The 17,982-nt window shown below is 39.6% G+C and overlaps 3 protein-coding genes across 3 annotated transcripts; all 3 read left to right on the top strand.

Moving 5' to 3' along the window:
* Positions 1-1,550: 1,550 nt before the first annotated feature.
* LOC133449121 (transcription factor HES-5-like) lies at positions 1,551-4,338 on the top strand. Its single transcript, XM_061728253.1, has 3 exons — positions 1,551-1,676; positions 2,784-2,945; positions 3,045-4,338. The coding sequence occupies exons 1-3, from the start codon at positions 1,551-1,553 to the stop codon at positions 3,465-3,467; spliced, it is 711 nt and encodes a 236-aa protein (XP_061584237.1). The 3' UTR covers positions 3,468-4,338.
* Positions 4,339-6,815: 2,477 nt separating this feature from the next.
* Positions 6,816-7,601, top strand: LOC133449320 (hairy/enhancer-of-split related with YRPW motif protein 1-like). The gene is made up of 2 exons (XM_061728463.1): positions 6,816-6,935; positions 7,040-7,601. Exons 1-2 carry the CDS (start codon positions 6,816-6,818, stop codon positions 7,367-7,369), a joined length of 450 nt encoding a protein of 149 aa, XP_061584447.1. The 3' UTR covers positions 7,370-7,601.
* Positions 7,602-10,560: 2,959 nt separating this feature from the next.
* Positions 10,561-11,728, top strand: LOC133449323 (transcription factor HES-5-like). Its single transcript, XM_061728465.1, has 2 exons — positions 10,561-10,650; positions 10,763-11,728. Exons 1-2 carry the CDS (start codon positions 10,588-10,590, stop codon positions 11,087-11,089), a joined length of 390 nt encoding a protein of 129 aa, XP_061584449.1. The 5' UTR covers positions 10,561-10,587; the 3' UTR covers positions 11,090-11,728.
* The last annotated feature ends 6,254 nt before the right edge of the window (positions 11,729-17,982 follow it).

Raw genomic sequence — 17,982 nt, 5'->3', positions numbered from 1 at the left:
AAATTAAACCCACACTTTGTAACTATGCCACTGCAAAACGTTTATGTGTCAGCGTCTGGTGTGTGTGAGTATATGTAAACTAACAAACAAAGAAACAAACAAAAATCCTCCGGTCATTTCTGGTGGCCGTCCTCTTATTAACCTCAGCTAGCAGCTTTTAGCTGGGAGTGAAGGTACTCTCAGCTCTGTCCATGGACCCTTTAAGACCAACTGTTTCAGGCAGTATGCACTGTTTCAGGCAGTATGCTAATATAGTAGAGTATTAATAAATACAGTAGATAACAGCACACTTAACAAGTCATTATTATTCAAATAAAAGTGATTCTGCTCTGCAGGAGCTCAAAGGTCAAGTTCACATGAATTGATGAAGCTCAAATGACAGTTTAGCAAAGACAGCAGTGGTGCCAACCGTGGCTGGAGGACATGAGGCTGTGTCCTCCGAGCTGGACGGGTGGCTCCAGCAGATGCAGGAGCAACAAAAACATGCTCCCAGGTAGGGCTGGGCGATATGGACCAAAAGTCATATCTCGATATTTTCTAGCTGAATGGCAATACTCGATATATATCGATATTTTTTCTGTGCCATAATTGGGGTTTCCCCCAAAGCATTATAGCATAGCATCTCTGTTAGCTTCATTTTTTTCTGAGGCAAACCCTTAAAAAAACAGTCAGTTTTAATACAATGCCTCGTGCCAAATGTCACACAGGTACCTTTATTAACAGAGGTCTGCACAATATCAAAATCTATAAAACAAATGAAATAAAAATAAAATGCCTGCATATATAGAATAAAAATGCTTCTTGAATAAAATAAAACAAATATCCCTTTCCTGCATAACAATTAAATTAAAATACACTGTGCAATTAATACAATGTAGACAGTAACAGGCAGACTTTTCCACTGAGGTTGACAGTTGTGCAAATAACAAAACATTTGTGCAAATCTCAAATAAAACATTCAAGTCAATTTGTCACAAAATAAACTATATCAAAATCATAAAAAAAAGAAGCTATATCGATATAAATGATATTGTCTCGTACCATATCGCGTTTGAAAATATATCGATATATATTAAAATCTCGATATATCGCCCAGCCCTACTCCCAGGCCTCTGGTAGACAACCTGTGCTTGGAGGAGGACAAGCGCCCACAGAGGGATGGGCGAGGGTGGAGGTTTTTCTTTTTATGTATGTATTAAGATAGATATAAACAGTGCTCTGTCCAAGCAGGGCTCTCAAATCACTTTGTTGGGGGTGGACATGTTACATAGCACAACGTCCACAAGAGTTACTCAACCATCAAACAATTTATCCACAGAAATATGGCCTGAATCACAAAACTGCCTCCCCCACACGAAAACACTGAGGGTGAATCTTGATCCATTTGGACACGATTATCATGTAACAATGTTACAAAACGCCTTCACACTGAAAACATGACTCTTCGTGTCTTTCAGATTGTTGTTCAGAACAGACATTTTATCATCATTTCAATTTTTATATAAAATCCCAGCCACCCACTCGCATTGATTCCCTCCAGATGGCTGGTGATGCAACGTCTGGAGAACAACCCACATCCGGCACCAGTCACAGACGTCCCTTTATGGAGCGCCATCACAGCATGGGGAGTCAGTGTGGGAAACTGGGAGCAACCTGCTACTCACACTAACTACAAGGCACGTGTCAAGGATAATTGTGCTGCTGTCCGGCCTGACAAAGAGGCTTGTGCTGAAGTGATCATCTGCGTGACGGCCGGAGGTTTATCATATGAAATCTGTTGCCATATTGCTGTATTCTTAAATGCTCATGGATAATTGTTTCCTTTTCTCTTAAACATCGATTATACACTGAAAATGGAACAAACAAATCTCGCCCTTCTGCAATGTATATAAATAATCTGGTGCATTAGCGCAGCTGTGTGGTTGTACTCAAAGCAACAGGTCTCAGAAAGCCGTGATACGTCACGTTTTGACATGAAATAGTTTTTCACAAAGAGACTTGTTTATTGGTCGCTGTTGCCAAAGTATTGCCGTTTTGTTAGTGTTTTTCTGATATTAAACTGCGATTTTGACATTTATTGTACAATATTGTTAAAACTTGCATATTATTTGTGAACTCATTTAATAAAACTTTTTGGAACGATCACTTTATTTTTTCATAACTCAGATGTACAGGCCATAACAGGCATTTATTTTTAGGTTTTGACAGCAGCATACCAGATATGTTTTAATTGCTGATGCAGGTTGGTTGATTTTTAAAAGGCGCCAGGTAAAAGCCCATTTTGTACACAACTGAGATGATGTAATGCCTAGTAGTGCTTAAGTGTGTTTCTAACTACTCCCCAGTCCTGCTGTTATAAATACTGGCATAATTTAAAGGTATTTATTGACTAAGTTGGACATGACTGAAGGCCTAAGTGTGAAATGCATCGTTGTGCATGTTGTGTAAACTCAAACTACACGATGTAGCAGTAAAAATTATTTTAACCATCGTAACTAAAACAAAACCCATTGTTTTTATTAATAAAACCATGCTTCATTCTACATGTAGTAATTACTTGTTATTCCATATGCAAATGATACAAATTCAAACAAAGCGATTGATCCCAGCACCAGGCAGCTTATCAGCTCTCAGGGTCACTGTTTTCCCAGCTTCACACTGAGCTCTGAGTCTGTTCCACCTGCTCCCCTGTTATATCTAACAATTATCCCCCAGGCATTAACGGAAGCGTGTTGGTGCCCCACATGCCTCATTGTGTGGCTAAAACTCCCTGATTGGCTCAGACTGTGGGAAACTCCAGCCACACCAAGACCCACACATTCATATGGAGATGTGGGAGTATAAATAAGAGTGCTGAAACCGATGAACATCAGATTCTCGCTCCACAGCAGAGATCCACTGCAGCAACGACTGCCTGTCAGGAACATCTCACTCCGGCTCACAAGGTAACATTTTTGATGCACGGAAATTCAACCACAGTTAAACAGCTTCTTTTAATGCTTTTGAACAACTTGACTGATGATTTTGTCCTTCCTCTCGTGCAGCTCAGAAAGCCTCTGGTGGAGAAGCTTCGCAGAGAGAGAATCAACAGCAGCATCGAGCAGCTCAAGTCTCTGCTGGGTCCAGAGATCCTCAAACAGCAGCCAGACTCCAAGATAGAGAAAGCAGACATCCTGGAGATGACGGTCTGCTTCCTGAGACGACTGCACCAGCAGCATCACGCTGTGGACTCAGCAGCTGTTGGTCAGGGCTACTCCAGATGTGTCCAAGAGGTGGGGAACTTCCTGTCCAAGGAGGAGGTGAAGACTCAGTCCCAGAGAGGACTGCTGAGACACTTCAACCAGCTGAAAACTTCCTCTGAGAAGAACCTGAGAGACGCTGACTTCTCTCCTCTGAGCTCCTCAGTCCAGAGCAGCAACAGTAAAGACAAGAGTCCAGTCAACAGCGCCCCCTGGAGGCCGTGGTAGACTCCTGCAGACTGGAGTTAATACCAGACAACCTGAGTAGATTGTGCTGATCAATGATTAACGGACTGAATTATCTCAATAACTTCTTCTTATTACACCATAATGTTCCATGAAGAATTGAGAGTGATATCTTCGTTTAAGGAGGAAAATGTTTTGTCTTGCAAATTCATTTTTGATTGCTCAGCAATTTTCATTTCCTATTGTATTTTGTCGTAACGATATGACATAGCATTTATCACATTTGAAGGAATACTGATCAAAATTTGATCAAAATTGTAAAATGCCCTTTTTATGGACACATTTTCATTACTACATTTACTTGATTTAATCTCTTTGATAAGGCAAAACTGATCTGTTTAAAGATCCAGATGTTTATCCTTTCATTCTAAAAGGTGCTGACATGTCAATACATACATTGATCATTTTGATCAAATGTTTTAAATAATCAGCTTCATGATTAATATTTAAACCCACAATGTCAGTTTCATTCTGACAAAGGTTGTCTTTACAAATTCCAATGAATTTAGTCACGTATATGAAATGTTTTGATCTGTTTTAAGGTCAGAGTTCATGCTTTTTTTTTTATTCTGTTCATCGCATGTAAAAAAAAGTGTTCCAAGTTGGACCAACGTTAAGTACTGTGAGTTGTCTGTCTTTTGTAAAGACGTTGTTCCTTTACTCTCTTGGAGTACAGTGTCTTGTGGAAATCTACAAGTTGTTGTTGTGATGAATCATCACGTCGAGTTGGAGTTTTAACACTCTTTGACTTATTTCAGTAAATGAACAGAGACAGATGAAACTTTCCTTTTTCTTGTGTCATTTATTATCGCTACTTTATGTTACAGCAAAATGTTTCATGATGATGAAATATTATATTATCATGACTGTGCTTCATGCTTCATAAACTGAAAAAAAAACATCTAATAAAAAAAATTTATATCCATCACAAGACAGTGATTCATAATTTTTTCTAATGACTCTAAATTACCGGTAGTCTAAATTACTTCAACACATATTTTCCCTTCTGAGACTAATACTGAATTAAACTCCACCGGGCAGAGAGATGCGCTGGTTCACCTCCACCTGGACAAATGCTGATTGAGGAGAACACCCTACAAACACTCCCAAACACTGGCAGCAGAAGTCATACTTGACTGGCATGATAACGATAATCAACAACAACAGAAAATATGAACGCTTTGTCTTGTCCCTCGCCAACCTATGTGGATGTAGATCATCATATTGATTACAGCAAAAAATATGTGTCACAGTTTTTGAGGTAAAGCAGTTAAAGCAGAGACAGGAACAGGCTTAAATGGCGCCAGGGCTGTCACAGGTGTGGAGAGTTGGCCTGATGAGGGGGCGTGGCTAACAGGTAGAGCAGAGCAGGGACAGGTGAGTGGAGGAGATGAGCAGACTGTGTGTGAGGGTGAATGTACACAAGTGTGAATACTGGTATCAGTGAGGATAACTGGCACTCAGACAGAAATTAGTGAATAAAGAGAAGCAATAATCATCAAAGCCATAATTAAATAGTACAAATAATTGTCATTATTATCAATATCTTGGTAGACTCCGAGGTATTAGGTTGAAAAAATGAAATCAATGAAAGCTGATCAGGTGGATTGTGGCTCAAGATTGCTCCAGGAGGTAATAGCCAAAAGCAGTTTTTCAGAAGAATAAACATATGGTGTTCTTTGATTTCTAATGCCTGAAGATACAGAACATACAGACATACATACATATACATACAGAAAGTACATCAATATATTTTAGAAAATTATTGGTTTAATTCTCACACGTGCTAAAAGCAACCTTTAAATTTATTGTCAATTTGAAAAAAACGCTTTTGTCCTAAGAAAGCCTTGAAATCAAAGTTTGAAGAGACACAGACGTTCACTTGACATGGAAGGAAGGAGGTGAATGAGACGTAACCAAGCAATTCTCCGAAGAGATCTGAAACACTTTTACTTTACTTTATTTATTTTTCAGGACAATGCACATTGATGAGCATATATACATATGTAAATGTGCCAGATTGTAGCACAAGGCTAGTTTCCATCTGTAGTCCAATATAGGCAGGTAAGGTGTTAAAAGCAGAAAAGGTAAAAATGCAATAAGAAAAAGAAAACAGAAACAAAGTACAATTAGTAAAGACAAGTACAATTAGTAAAATGAGAATGATAAAAAAAAGTTAATAGGTAGGAGGAGGCCCAAACACACATTAGGTGTGTGTACACATTTGTTGACCTCTGAGCCACATTTTTATCTGGTTTTTAAAAGTTGTTTAAGAGGGGCATTCCCTTATGTGTACAGCTATAGAATTCCATAACGCACTACCCTTGATAGTGCGTTATGGCTAAAAGCAGTTTTTCTGAACGGAACCTCTACGTCTCTGTTGGACACTGCTCGAGTGACCCGCGACTGTCGGTATTTAAAAAATTCCTGGAGGCAAATTGGTGCCAGGCCATGTAGGATTTTATACATTAGACAACTGTATGAGAATTTGCAGAAGTTGTCGAAGCTTAATATATTGTATTTGTCCAAGATGTTGCATGAAACTGCCGTCTCATATACTAACATTTCAAATTTCAAATTTGACACACTCTCTTAGTCAGCAAATCACTTCCCTCCAGATGGGTAGTGATGCGGTCCCATGTTTCTATGACAACGCACAGCCAGCATCTGTCTCTTAATTGACCACTGCACAGGGAGTACGTGTGGAAACCTCAGATCATCCCGCTACTCACACAGTTTATGAGACACGTGTCAGCACACTTGTCTGCTTCTCTGACAGCTTTGAGTAGATTTATGTAATTAGGATGGATAAGTACCACACTTACCATGCTCTAGCACCATTTTACAAGATTGGTCACTGTTGAAGATAAAACATTTCTCAAACTAATATCGAAAGTTAAAATTGTTTGTTTTTTTTTTGTCAGTGAATACAGAAATATTTCAATTTTACTCTAATCTAGGATGCATATGAGTAATTTGATCAATATGGAACTAATACCATTAACCTTGTGCTGATACACAATGGACTGGACGATGATGGGTGGTCAGTCAAAACCATTGATCCCAGCTTTCATTACCGCTTTCCCAGATTCATAAAGGCGTTGGGGAGTCTCTTTTATTTCTTTCGTTCCTATTTTCTTTAATCTCCCTCCAGCTCTCCACCTGTTCCCTTGAGATCTATTATTCCCCGGGCATGAATAGAAGCATGCTGCCACTTAAAAATCCCCCATTATTTGTTTTGAGCACTCTGATTGGTTGAGACTGTGAGAACCTCTAGTCAGACCAAGACCCACACATTCACATGGAGATGTGGGAGTATAAATAAGAGGGATGGAGCCAGCAGAGATCAGATTCTCCCTACAGAGACTTCTGGGGCACAAAGATTCAAACATGGAATCTACAATCACTGCAGCATTAACTAACTGGAGAAATCTGACTCTGACGCACAAGGTGAATATTTAAGAAGAGTTTAACACCTTATAGTAGGACATTGTATTCCTGATTATATCATTCTGTTGCATAAGTTTCCTAATGGCTTTGTTTTATTTGTGCAGGTCAGAAAGCCTCTGGTGGAGAAGCTTCGCAGAGAGCGAATCAACAGCAGCATCGAGCAGCTCAAGTCTCTGCTGAGTCCAGAGATCCTCAAAGAGCAGCCAGACTCCAAGCTGGAGAAAGCAGACATCCTGGAGATGACGGTCTGCTTCCTGACACAGCTGAAGCAGCAGAACCAAGAGCAGAAAATATTCCCAAACCACTTCAGCCAGCTGCAGCCTGCTTCCGATAACCTGAGAGACGCTGACTTCTCACCTCTGAGCCCTGCAGACCAGGGCAGCATCACCAGAGACAGGAGTGCAGACAACAGCGCCCTCTGGAGGCCGTGGTAGACTCCTGCAGACTGGAGTTTCTACTCCATCCTCACAAGACCACATTGGTCAGAGATTACTGGACTAAATTCTATGAAAATGTATGGACTTGTTCTTTTGTTTGTACAGAAGACATTCATTTTATATCCCTTTCCCCCCATTATATTTCCAATGGAAATTACTGTAAATTTCTTTCATTTTAAGAAAGAAAACATTTTACTGTGCATATTGCATGAACGTAATCTGAATGCATTAGCCACTATATCTCACTTTAAAAGTGTTTGTTTACCACTACAAAAGTAGTAGGAATGCTATGGTAATATAGTTACCTTTTGATTATTTTTGATCAAAAATGTAAATGTCCTTCTTAACAGACAAACTGTCTTAATGGACTTTATCTGATGTAACCGTCTTGGTTTGTACAAACTGATCTGTTCAAAGATCAACCAGTTCATCCTTTAATTCTAAAGGATACATTTTTAAAAAATGTCTTTGAAAGACTTGTATGATCTATTTTGAGGTCACAGTTTCATTTCATTTTGTAAATTACAGAATGTTTTATACAAGGCTGATAAAAAACAGTGTGAGTTCTTCATCTTTTGTAACGATGTCGTTCCTTTACTCTGCATAAACTGTGTTTCATAGAAATGTACAAATTGTTGTGATGAGTAAATAAATAAATACATTTAAAAAATCTACGTTTCAGTTTGCGGAAATCTTTAAAAGAAAAACACATGTTCAAAACGGAGTAACAAGGTTCAATTAACTTTATTTTTTAAGAAAAAAGATTGATGAAAGAAGATGCACTCCTATTGTTCCACCAGTGAAAGCAGTGGAAGGGTGGAGTGTGGGAAACCAGAATGAACCCCTTCACAGAGTCATTAAAAGACAATAGATCCAGACCTTTGCCCTCCAGGGACGGCGGCTGGAGAGGAGACTGTCCTTTGAAATTTATGTGGTTACAGATCAATGATTACTGTAACAAATATCATCACAACTCATTTGGGTCAGTAGAATACTTCCTATCACTTGACTGACTGAACAACAAGATATACAAATACTTATTTGCAGATTCCACATCATCATCAACCTCTTCTTCTTCGTCCCTCTTGGAGGTGTCACCACAGCAGATCATATACCACACATCCATTTGGCCCAGTTTTAGGTCTGATGCCCTTCCTGCAGCAACCAGGTAGACACACACACACACACACAAACATACCCCTCTTTTCAGACTGGGAGGAAACCCACACAAGCACAGGGAGAACATACAAACTCCACACAGAAAAGTTCCTGCCGGACCCATGAATCAAACCAGGAACCTTCTTGCTGTGAGGTAACAGCGCTAATCACTAAGCCACACAGATTTCATGTCAGAATTTTAAAATGTACGCTCTCAACCAATGGGAGTCTTTCCCTCCAGAAGGTTAATGAGTCGATGCTTTTACCAAAAAAAAACACACAGCCAGCATCTGTCTGTGAAAGCCCTTTACGGGTCACTGACGGCAGCTCAGGGAGACTTGGTGGGAAGTTCGACACATCCTCCCCCTCACACATCCTCTGTGGCACGTGCCGGCACACTTGTGTGCTTTTGGATTCCACCATCCTCGGGATCCACATGTCACCATCCTGTTGCACTAACGATGTTGTTCATGACAACTACGTGGTACATTTTCTTCTAAATACAGCCTTTTTGTTTTAGGAGTTATGCAGTATTTCAGGGTTTGGATCAGCACAACATGCTCATGAAAATACATCACCATGTTAGTAAACCTGTTATTTTATTCCTGCATGCTATTATTGCAAGACATTATTCAGCAAAATTTCTTCTTAATTTTTTTAATCATAAATGTTATTCTAAATATTCTTATTCTTAAACATATTTCTTCTCTGTACAGTCACTACTTTCCCAGATTAAAACAGAGAATTCTGAGCATGTTCCACCTGCTGAGATTTAATCGATATACCCCAGGCTAAAATGACAACATGTTGCTGCCTCAGCGTTCGAAACACTCCACCAAAAACGCTTTTAAACATACACAACCTTACTTAAATTGACTAATGATCTGCCGCGTACTTTAGATTCAGGGGAAAATGCAATCCTGATCTTAATGGATCTAAGATATAAAAATATAATATCTCTTTTCATTTATATGCAGATGACTCTCAGTTAAATAGTGGTAAAACAGAAGTCATCATCACTGTCAGCCACACTCTTTGCAAGTTTTAAAAAAGACCTGTCTATTTCCCACTCTGACAAACCGAATACTTTTGGAATTTCCTTTAAAAAAATTAAAATAAATGCAGCATATAAAAATAAATCAAAATCAGTAATTTGCATAATTGTGAATTGTTTAGGACTAGAGATTAAATACTAAAAATACATGTCACATGGAGCGTTTTCACATGTACTTTATGTCATCATTTTTACCACGAGTCAAAATTTGACAGACTCACACATCCATCCAATGGGATGGTTTCCCTCCAGATGGTTTATGACATAATGCCCTGCTCCTCTAACAGCACACAGCCAGCATCTGTCACAGAACTCCCTTTGTGGTTTATTGATCACAGCCCCGGCCGGCAGTGTGGGAAACTGGGATGAACTTGTTACCCACACTGACAACGAGGCACGTGCCAAAAACCTCAACCAGCATCTGCACATCAACAGGAATATTATCTTGGGGTATGGATACTTGATGTTGGATGATATTGTACTATTTAATAGTAATGTTTTAGATCTTTTTGTTTTTTGAAGAAAAATTATCAAGCTGGAGAAAAGAAAGACTCATCGAGCTAATTGTCAATTGTTTAATATCTCTGTCTATTTACCAGTTTTTATTCTGCATATAATACAAAATTACATGATTTTTTTCCCCCCCACGTGTGTGCTGGGGTGAAGACGTGTGCTCAGTCAGAGTTATTGATCCCTGCATCAGGCAGCAGATAAGCTCTCTTCAGGGTCACCACTTTCCCAGATTCACACAGAGCTCAGTGTGCCTGCTCCATCTGCTCCCCTGAGAGTTAACAATTATCCCCGAGGCTGTAATGACAGTAATGTTGCTGCCCCACATGCCGTATTGTCTCGCTCAGCTCCCTGATTGGCTGTGAGTGTGGGAAACTCCATCCAAACCAAGACCCACACTTTGGAGAGGAGATGTGGGAGTATAAATAGGAGGGATGAAGCCAGCAGAGATCAGATTCTCTCTACAGAGACCACACAGCACAGAGATCCAAGCATGGCACCTACAATCACTGCAGCAGCGACCAACGCTCAGGAACATCTGACTTTGACACATAAGGTAAATATTATATCCGTGAAGAGTCAGTGTTGTCATTCCTGTGGGACATTGTTTCCTTTATAACATTGCCAAAAATAGGTCATTAACAACTTTTTTTTCTTTGTTTGTGCAGCTCAGAAAGCCTCTGGTGGAGAAGCTTCGCAGAGAGCGAATCAACAGCAGCATCGAGCAGCTCAAGTCTCTGCTGGGTCCAGAGTTCCTCAAGCAGCAGCCAGAATCCAAGCTGGAGAAAGCCGACATCCTGGAGATGACGGTCTGCTTCATGACGCAGCTGCTGCGGCAGAACCAGCAGCAGAAGAGACTCCTGAACCACTTCAACCGGCAGCCGTCTCCTGCAGAGACCCAGCTGAGAGAGGTGGACTTCTCTCCTCTGAGCTCCACAGACCCAGCCAGCAAAGACAAGAGTCCAGTCGGCCAGTCCCTCTGGAGACCCTGGTAGACTCCTGCAGCCAGGAGCCCAAAACACGCTGGAGTGAACTATTTGACATTCAATACTCATGTACTTCTGTTTGAAGAGAAGAACTAGTGTCCTGTTCTTTCAAGTAAAGAAAGAAAACATCATGACATGCACATTGCATGGCTTGAATTTAATTGTAAAAGCAATTATTTTTATTTTACTCTGTACTTCACGTGTGTGAAGATTATGATGTCATGTTGACTTTTGTTTTCATCTATTCATTATTGATCTTTGTGATCAGAAGCTCCTAATTGTCCGTGCTTCAAGATGAAGCCAACAAGGTCTTTCCTCAAAGGGGATGTGTTGTAACATCCATATGTTTATTCTTTTTCTCTGAAAAGTTAGTTAAACATCTCTTTGCCACAGTTTTCCAGTGGTTGTCTTTATGTGTAGGATGAGTATCCGTGTAATCACTCTGAGATTACAACTTCTGATCTGTTTTTAGGTCTTTTGCTTTTGTTTAATGAAGGTAGTTAAATTAATGTTTGTCTTTTATAAAGACATGTTTCCCCTCTCAGTCTGAGAGCAACTGTGACAGATTTACAAGTTGTTGTTATCATGTGTGATACCTTCTTGCAAAAACTTTATATGGCTCATTGAGTCTTCTTAAATAAACAAACATTGCCACCTGACACACTTCTACTTCTATTTCATATAAACAGAATAATGTTGACTGTATACACATTTTTCTCAGGTCTGACATAATATACTGTATACATTTTGCACTATGCTCAATATTTAACATGCATGGTAAAACGATATAATGCTCCAAACACCCTCCAGGTTTTTAGATGCAAAAGGATAAACAGCCAGAGGTTCTTTAAATCATTTTAATTATTTCTAAAATGTAGATAGAACTATATAGAACCATTACTCAAAGTGCTATAATAAAACCAGGCTAAGATGAACAATCCTTGTTGTTCCTTTAAAAGATCCTCAGCAGAAAAGCATTTGTGACAGAGCAAAAGAGAACTTGACAGATGAGCACTTCCAAAACCTTGAGAACCCATCAGCATGTGCACACACTGTGCACAACACACACATGTACACATTAACCTCCCAAAATGTTTGCTGGGAGTAGCCTATCTGTTTTATTCTTGGGATATAAAAGTTTATCACATACACCTAGTTCTTGTTAAAAGCAGCAGCCTTCATTAATCGGAGGGATCCACGATTTACTGGGTAGTGGAAGTAAATTGTTTATTTCTTAAAGAAATGTAGTGAAATCAACTTTTTTTTAGTCAATTACTTTGTGATGAATCCAATGATGTTTAACATTTGAAGCTCTGAGATGGATATATTCAACCTTACTGTCAATCAGTAAGTGAACAAAATAATATCTCCACATTGTCCTGCACATTAAAACATATATTATGTGTGGACTTTGTGTCTCTTTGATGAACTCAGAGTCAACAGATGTGCTGCCGACTAACCATAAACCCCACTTTCCCCTTTTTCCTGAATAGCTTTCACTTCAGGATGTGAAACCACTGACGGGAGACCTTGAGTCCACTTGATGACCTATTGTTTGAATTGTCCATTTGAAGTGTGCACAAGCCGTTTCTCTCCTTTGATTGGCTCACGACTTCTGAACTTGAATAGATGCAAACTGTTACCTGATTACTGCTAAGACAACATTCACACTCATAAACTCTGCAGAACTTGTTTCCCACGAGTAAATTCACGCAAAGGCAGCTCCTGGGTGAAGCTCTTATTCACCAGTTTCCCTTCTCATCCTGAGACACCTGTAGATTTTTACCAAAAGCCTTAAAACAACTATCAGACGAGTATTGAAAAAGACACTGCTTGCTATAATTATTCCTCCATTTCATACTGGGCATTAAAAAAAATATATATATTTTTCCCCCATGCAATTTACAACCGCACATTAACTATTAGAAAACATGGAAAATGGTAAAAAAAAAAATGACCCTATATTTTCTTTCACTTTTATTTAATTGCATGCAAACAGGAACAAGTACAGACATTTTCTTGCCTAAACTGCCTGAACCCTTTTACTGTGTCACTTCTTTTAACTTTTTAACCCTAAATTATAATTCCCTTTATGAACAGGAGGGATTTCTAAGGCAAACCTTGAGCTTCGTGGTCTGGGGACATTCAATGCAAGTTCAAATCATGTGAAGCAGAATGGTTATGGCAAAAAAAATAAAAATGGATTAATAAATCTTCCTTCAGTGTTCATATGAGCATATTGGTGTAGTTTAAAAGATAGGTTTTCAAAAATAACACAGGGAGCAGTTTATTGTTTTGATCTAAGCCTTGAAACTCTATGAATGTCAAATGTTAGCAGCAAACAGCAACTGGATGCTGACATGCAGCCAGTCTCAGGTTAGTTTACCTTCCTGCTTATCTCCTTTCCATCTGTTTGCGTTTCAGTCTGTTGTCTGCACAGAAGCTCAGGTTTCCCACTTCATTCCCTCCTCTGAGCCCCACGGCTCCCCGCACAAGCCTGAGCGTGCCCCGGTCACACGCCCTCCTCTTTCTCTGCTGCTGGGAGCCGCAGCGACACACGGCTTCCCACACTTCTGTATGCAGGCCGCTCGGCCGCGCACACAATAGAAGTGTGTCTGCTCCCACAAAGCCTCGGGATCCGTTCTCAGGCAGGGAGAGGACAGAAGGCCACTTCACTGACACGCCATCTGGTTTGGCTGCAGCTCACTGCTGAGAGGGATGAAATATCATTTATATACAAGTTATTATCATTATCCTTTTAATTCAATGGGAGAAACTGATGCAAACCAAAAAAAAGTGCATTACTTCTCTGGAATGAATCTTTCAATAATCATTTTTTAACACATTAAACAGATACTTTCTAACTTTCCCTGCAAGTATATGCTGCTGCAGTCCTGGCATCAACCCATTTGTCTACTTTGCAGTCATTTTTCTACCATTTTTAGCTCCGTTTTACTATAAGATCTTCCTTATGTTCTCTCATGGTCAATGTGGCGATCCACAAATTACATACATTATATTTTCCCGTGTCCACCTCATGGAAAACATTTTCCCACTGACCTCAGTGATGGGTGGCATACAGATAAAGCATCCCACCTGTTCTCTATGACAGCCATTAAATTCAATCCATTGTCTGAAGCGTTGAGGCTCCTGATTGGCCAAACAGCAGAGAGAGCGCAGAAGCGGCAGCATAAATGCAGAGCCGAGACACGTATGAAAACACAGACCTCATCTGAACCTCTCTGAGCAACGGCAGAACCATCTCCCAAAAGGAAACAAATCTCGACATGGCTCCCTACACTGACCTCGCTCTTCAGGACACCATGAAGGAGGAACTCTTCAGGTGAGCTTACGTGTCCTCTAGTCTACTGAGCATTTCATAGAAATTGTGCATAGATGTCCTTATTTAATTAAGTTTTTAAATATTCACAATATACAATTTTGTTTTTCTCAGGTGTATGCTTCACATGCTGGAGAGGAAATGTTGCACAGGAGTGGAGAAGCTGAAGGCTCTGATTGAGGGGCACCTGCAGAACGGCTTTCCTGTGTCCGACCTCCTGGAGAAAACAAAGTCCTTCCTCACCTTGAGAAAAGCTCTGCTGTCTCACAACGGGTACTCCAAATATTCAAGGGACATCTTACGTCTTTTCCCTGATGCAGAGGAAGACGTGGCTCCGCTTTGCTTTTAACAGCCAGCGATGGAGGATAGAAAAAGCACCAGAACTGGATTAAATCACTTCAGTTTCGTGAGCAGCGAAGTCCAGGCTCAAGTGATGCCACTTGCACATCTGTGCATTGAATTTCTGCTGATTGTAGAGAAAATGCATTATTTGCATTGTTATTATTTTTCTGAAATTTTACAGAAGACCTATTTTTTCTAAGGTTACGGGGAAAGAATTGTTGTATAGTTTATGATTTGGTTACATTTTTGTCTAAAACAGTTGCCAGAGAAAGAGAGAGATTATGGGATTTAGCCACTGACTGTCCAGAAGACAGCAAAGAACTAATGTTGTGCTGCTAATTAATGACATGTTTATATTCATGTAGCAGTATGTTTAAGCATTGTTTTTTTTGTTTTGTTTTTTGCTTAAATAAGATCACAAAACCGAGATCCAGTGTCTCATCTATGCAAAAATTGTTTTTTTTTTATTTGTTGTTTTGTTTCATTTTTAATGAAATCTACTTTATCATAATTATTTTAAGAATGGTAACTCTATAATCCCTATGAAGACACCGAATAGCCTTTTTGTGTGATCGCACACTGTTTATTACTGCCTTGTTTCAAGGTATTGTGTGTAATATCCTTAAGTACCGACCTTTCTTATGAAAAGGGATTCATTGTTTTTTGCGTATGCTGTGTATGCATATTTTGTTTTACACATGACTTTTTAAAAATATTTTATCCAAAGTGGATTGAATGTTTTTTTTTTGTATTTTTGCATATTTTTGAGAAAATAAATATCAGAAGATAAGAATCTTTTCATGTGACTTTATTAATGTTCAATATGTCCAACTGTGTGGTAATACAATTACATTTGCATGGATTCTTAGACCTACGAGGAACATTGTTTATCTCTGAATGCAGCAAAGTTTGAACACCATGAACCCGACAGACCCGGGGTTGACGAGCATTCATTCATTTTTCCATGTGCACTTCACTCCTTTTCAGGATGACAAAATCTTTGACAAAATCTTTGCAGATGACAAAATAAAGCTAAACCTATAACAATACAGAAGATAAATGTGATGAATAAAGATTCCTTAAGAGCCAAGGAAATCTTTAACAGTTTTGTGTGAATATGAAAAATTAAATAATCATGAAGTGTGACATTCAGCCGTTTGGTGGGAGAATTTGGATCTTTCCTCCCAATAAAAAAGATCCACAGTGATCAGCAAAAGGACTGTTTCTACAACTTGCAGAACCAAAGGTACATTTATAAAGTGTACCTTTGGCTACATAATGAGACCTATATTTCTTTGTGTCTAGTTTAGCTTAGTCCACTATTTTGAATAAATTCAAAAAATTCAAATTCAATTCAAAAATACTTTATATATCCCCAAAGGGAAATTAATTATTGCAGTAGTCGTGATTGAAGTTTCATCAGAGGTAAATTGCAGGTTTATTGTTGTGGGCAGGAGGTCCGTGTTTTAGCGGATCTGAAGAAACACTGAATCACTGTGTTCTCAGCGTTTTGTTCGTGATCTTCTTCATTTTATGAAGCACCCTCCTTCACACAACAGTCCCCAAAGTCTGCTCTGTCTTTTGTCAAAAACACCATCAATTTCCCCCAATGTATCACAATTCCAGTCTGCACGACTCAGCTCTTTAAGGAGCACTTCGGCATCTAGTAAGATGCATGCACTTACGACAAGATGGTGTCTTCTTAGAACGTAGCTTTCTTATTTAAAAAAGAACATATATATTCTAGCACCTGTGTCCAACTGGACTCTCAGCAGTCTGACCAGCACTTATCCAGCTGTAGCCTCCTATGTGATTTTGTGCTTGTGTTGTTCTCTCATATGTAAGTCGCTTTGGATAAAAGCATCTGCTAAATGACAGTAGTATAGTATAGTATAGTATAGTAACACCAATATATTTTATACTCCTTCAGCAACTCCACTTCCTTTCCCATGATAGATAAAACTATTTGACTTAACCCTGCTCTCCTAAAATCCACAAGCATCTCATTTGTCTTATTTAAATTCAAGATGAGATGATTGTTCCCACACACCCCACAAATGGTCCACCAGTTCTTTGTACTCAGTCTTTTGTCCATCACTGTGATACACCCCGCATCTGTCATCTGAGTATTTCTATAGATGACAAGATTCGACTTGTAGCGGAGGTCTGAGGTGTGCAGCGTGAAGAGGAGTGGTGAGAGTACAGATCCCTGTGGTGCTCCTGTGCTGCTCAGGCACACAACCCTTCAGTTTCACATGCTGTGGTTTGTTTGTCAGGTAGTCAGTAATCCAGGTGACTGTGGAGGCATCCATCTGTGTCTTCTGGAGGTTCTTAAAAGTGCCATAATTTAGTAAAAGTACTAGCATTAAAGATTCCACCTGAATTAAAGTTTCAGAAGTTAAAGTTTCAGAGTAAAAGTTGAGATTTAGGGCCAGTCCCAATACACCCACTACCCCTACTTTTCAGCCCTTCCCCTAAATTTTGCGCGTTCCCGTGAGGGTAGTGGTGTCCCAATTCCTCTTTGCTGACTAGAGAAATTTCCCAGAATGCTTTACGTCATCATTTGCAGACTGAATCAAACAAAAAAACATGGCGGACATTTCTTATTTTTTTGTGAATAAAATCAATATTTTGAGTCAGTTTCTGCATAAAAATGCCTTTTGATTACATTTCTAGCGAGAAATATATATTTTACTTTTACTATTTTACTACTATATATTTTACTTTCATAATATTCACATAATCACTTGCTGACGGCGTGGGTTACGCCGCGACGGGCGCCGTACGCCGTACCCTACGCCATAGGCTCTGCGTCGATTTAACGCGGAACCATAAATCAGCTCCCGAGCCGGCGACTGTTCTCATCCTGAAAACATCGGAGCAAATTTCTTAACAGGCGTTATTTGGATAAACTGAGCCCAGGTTGGGGATCTTAACGGTTACTTTTACGCCTGAAAAAATATTAAAACTTAATAAAGTGGCATATCAACAGCGCTACAGCGGAAATTAAAACAGCTTTTAGCTCTGGGCTTCCTGATATGGTGTGACGTATGTGCAAACGTAACTACGCAGTCGCTTACGTACCCGAACGTAAACCACGCAGTGACGTAGCAAGTGGTGTCCCAATCCCTAGGGAAGATTACAAGGGCCCTGTGGCTTCATTTTTAGGGCTAGTGGTAGAAAGTAAGGGGTGTATTGGGATTGGCCCTTAGTCCCCTAT

This window comes from Cololabis saira, chromosome 8 (genome assembly GCF_033807715.1).
Source record: "Cololabis saira isolate AMF1-May2022 chromosome 8, fColSai1.1, whole genome shotgun sequence".
NCBI lineage: Eukaryota > Metazoa > Chordata > Actinopteri > Beloniformes > Belonidae > Cololabis > Cololabis saira.
The sequence above is the reverse complement of the archived record's forward strand: the minus strand, read 5'-3'. Positions and strand labels throughout refer to the sequence as shown.

Bases quoted from the DNA above. Each gene is read 5' to 3' on its own strand.
- LOC133449121 (XM_061728253.1), top strand. From the start codon at position 1,551: ATGCAACGTCTGGAGAACAACCCACATCCGGCACCAGTCACAGACGTC. The intron at 1,677-2,783 runs GCACGTGTCAAG...TGATTGGCTCAG, and splicing joins CTACTCACACTAACTACAAG to ACTGTGGGAAACTCCAGCCA. The intron at 2,946-3,044 runs GTAACATTTTTG...CCTCTCGTGCAG, and splicing joins ATCTCACTCCGGCTCACAAG to CTCAGAAAGCCTCTGGTGGA.
- LOC133449320 (XM_061728463.1), top strand. From the start codon at position 6,816: ATGGAGCCAGCAGAGATCAGATTCTCCCTACAGAGACTTCTGGGGCAC. The intron at 6,936-7,039 runs GTGAATATTTAA...TTATTTGTGCAG, and splicing joins ATCTGACTCTGACGCACAAG to GTCAGAAAGCCTCTGGTGGA.
- LOC133449323 (XM_061728465.1), top strand. From the start codon at position 10,588: ATGGCACCTACAATCACTGCAGCAGCGACCAACGCTCAGGAACATCTG. The intron at 10,651-10,762 runs GTAAATATTATA...TTGTTTGTGCAG, and splicing joins ATCTGACTTTGACACATAAG to CTCAGAAAGCCTCTGGTGGA.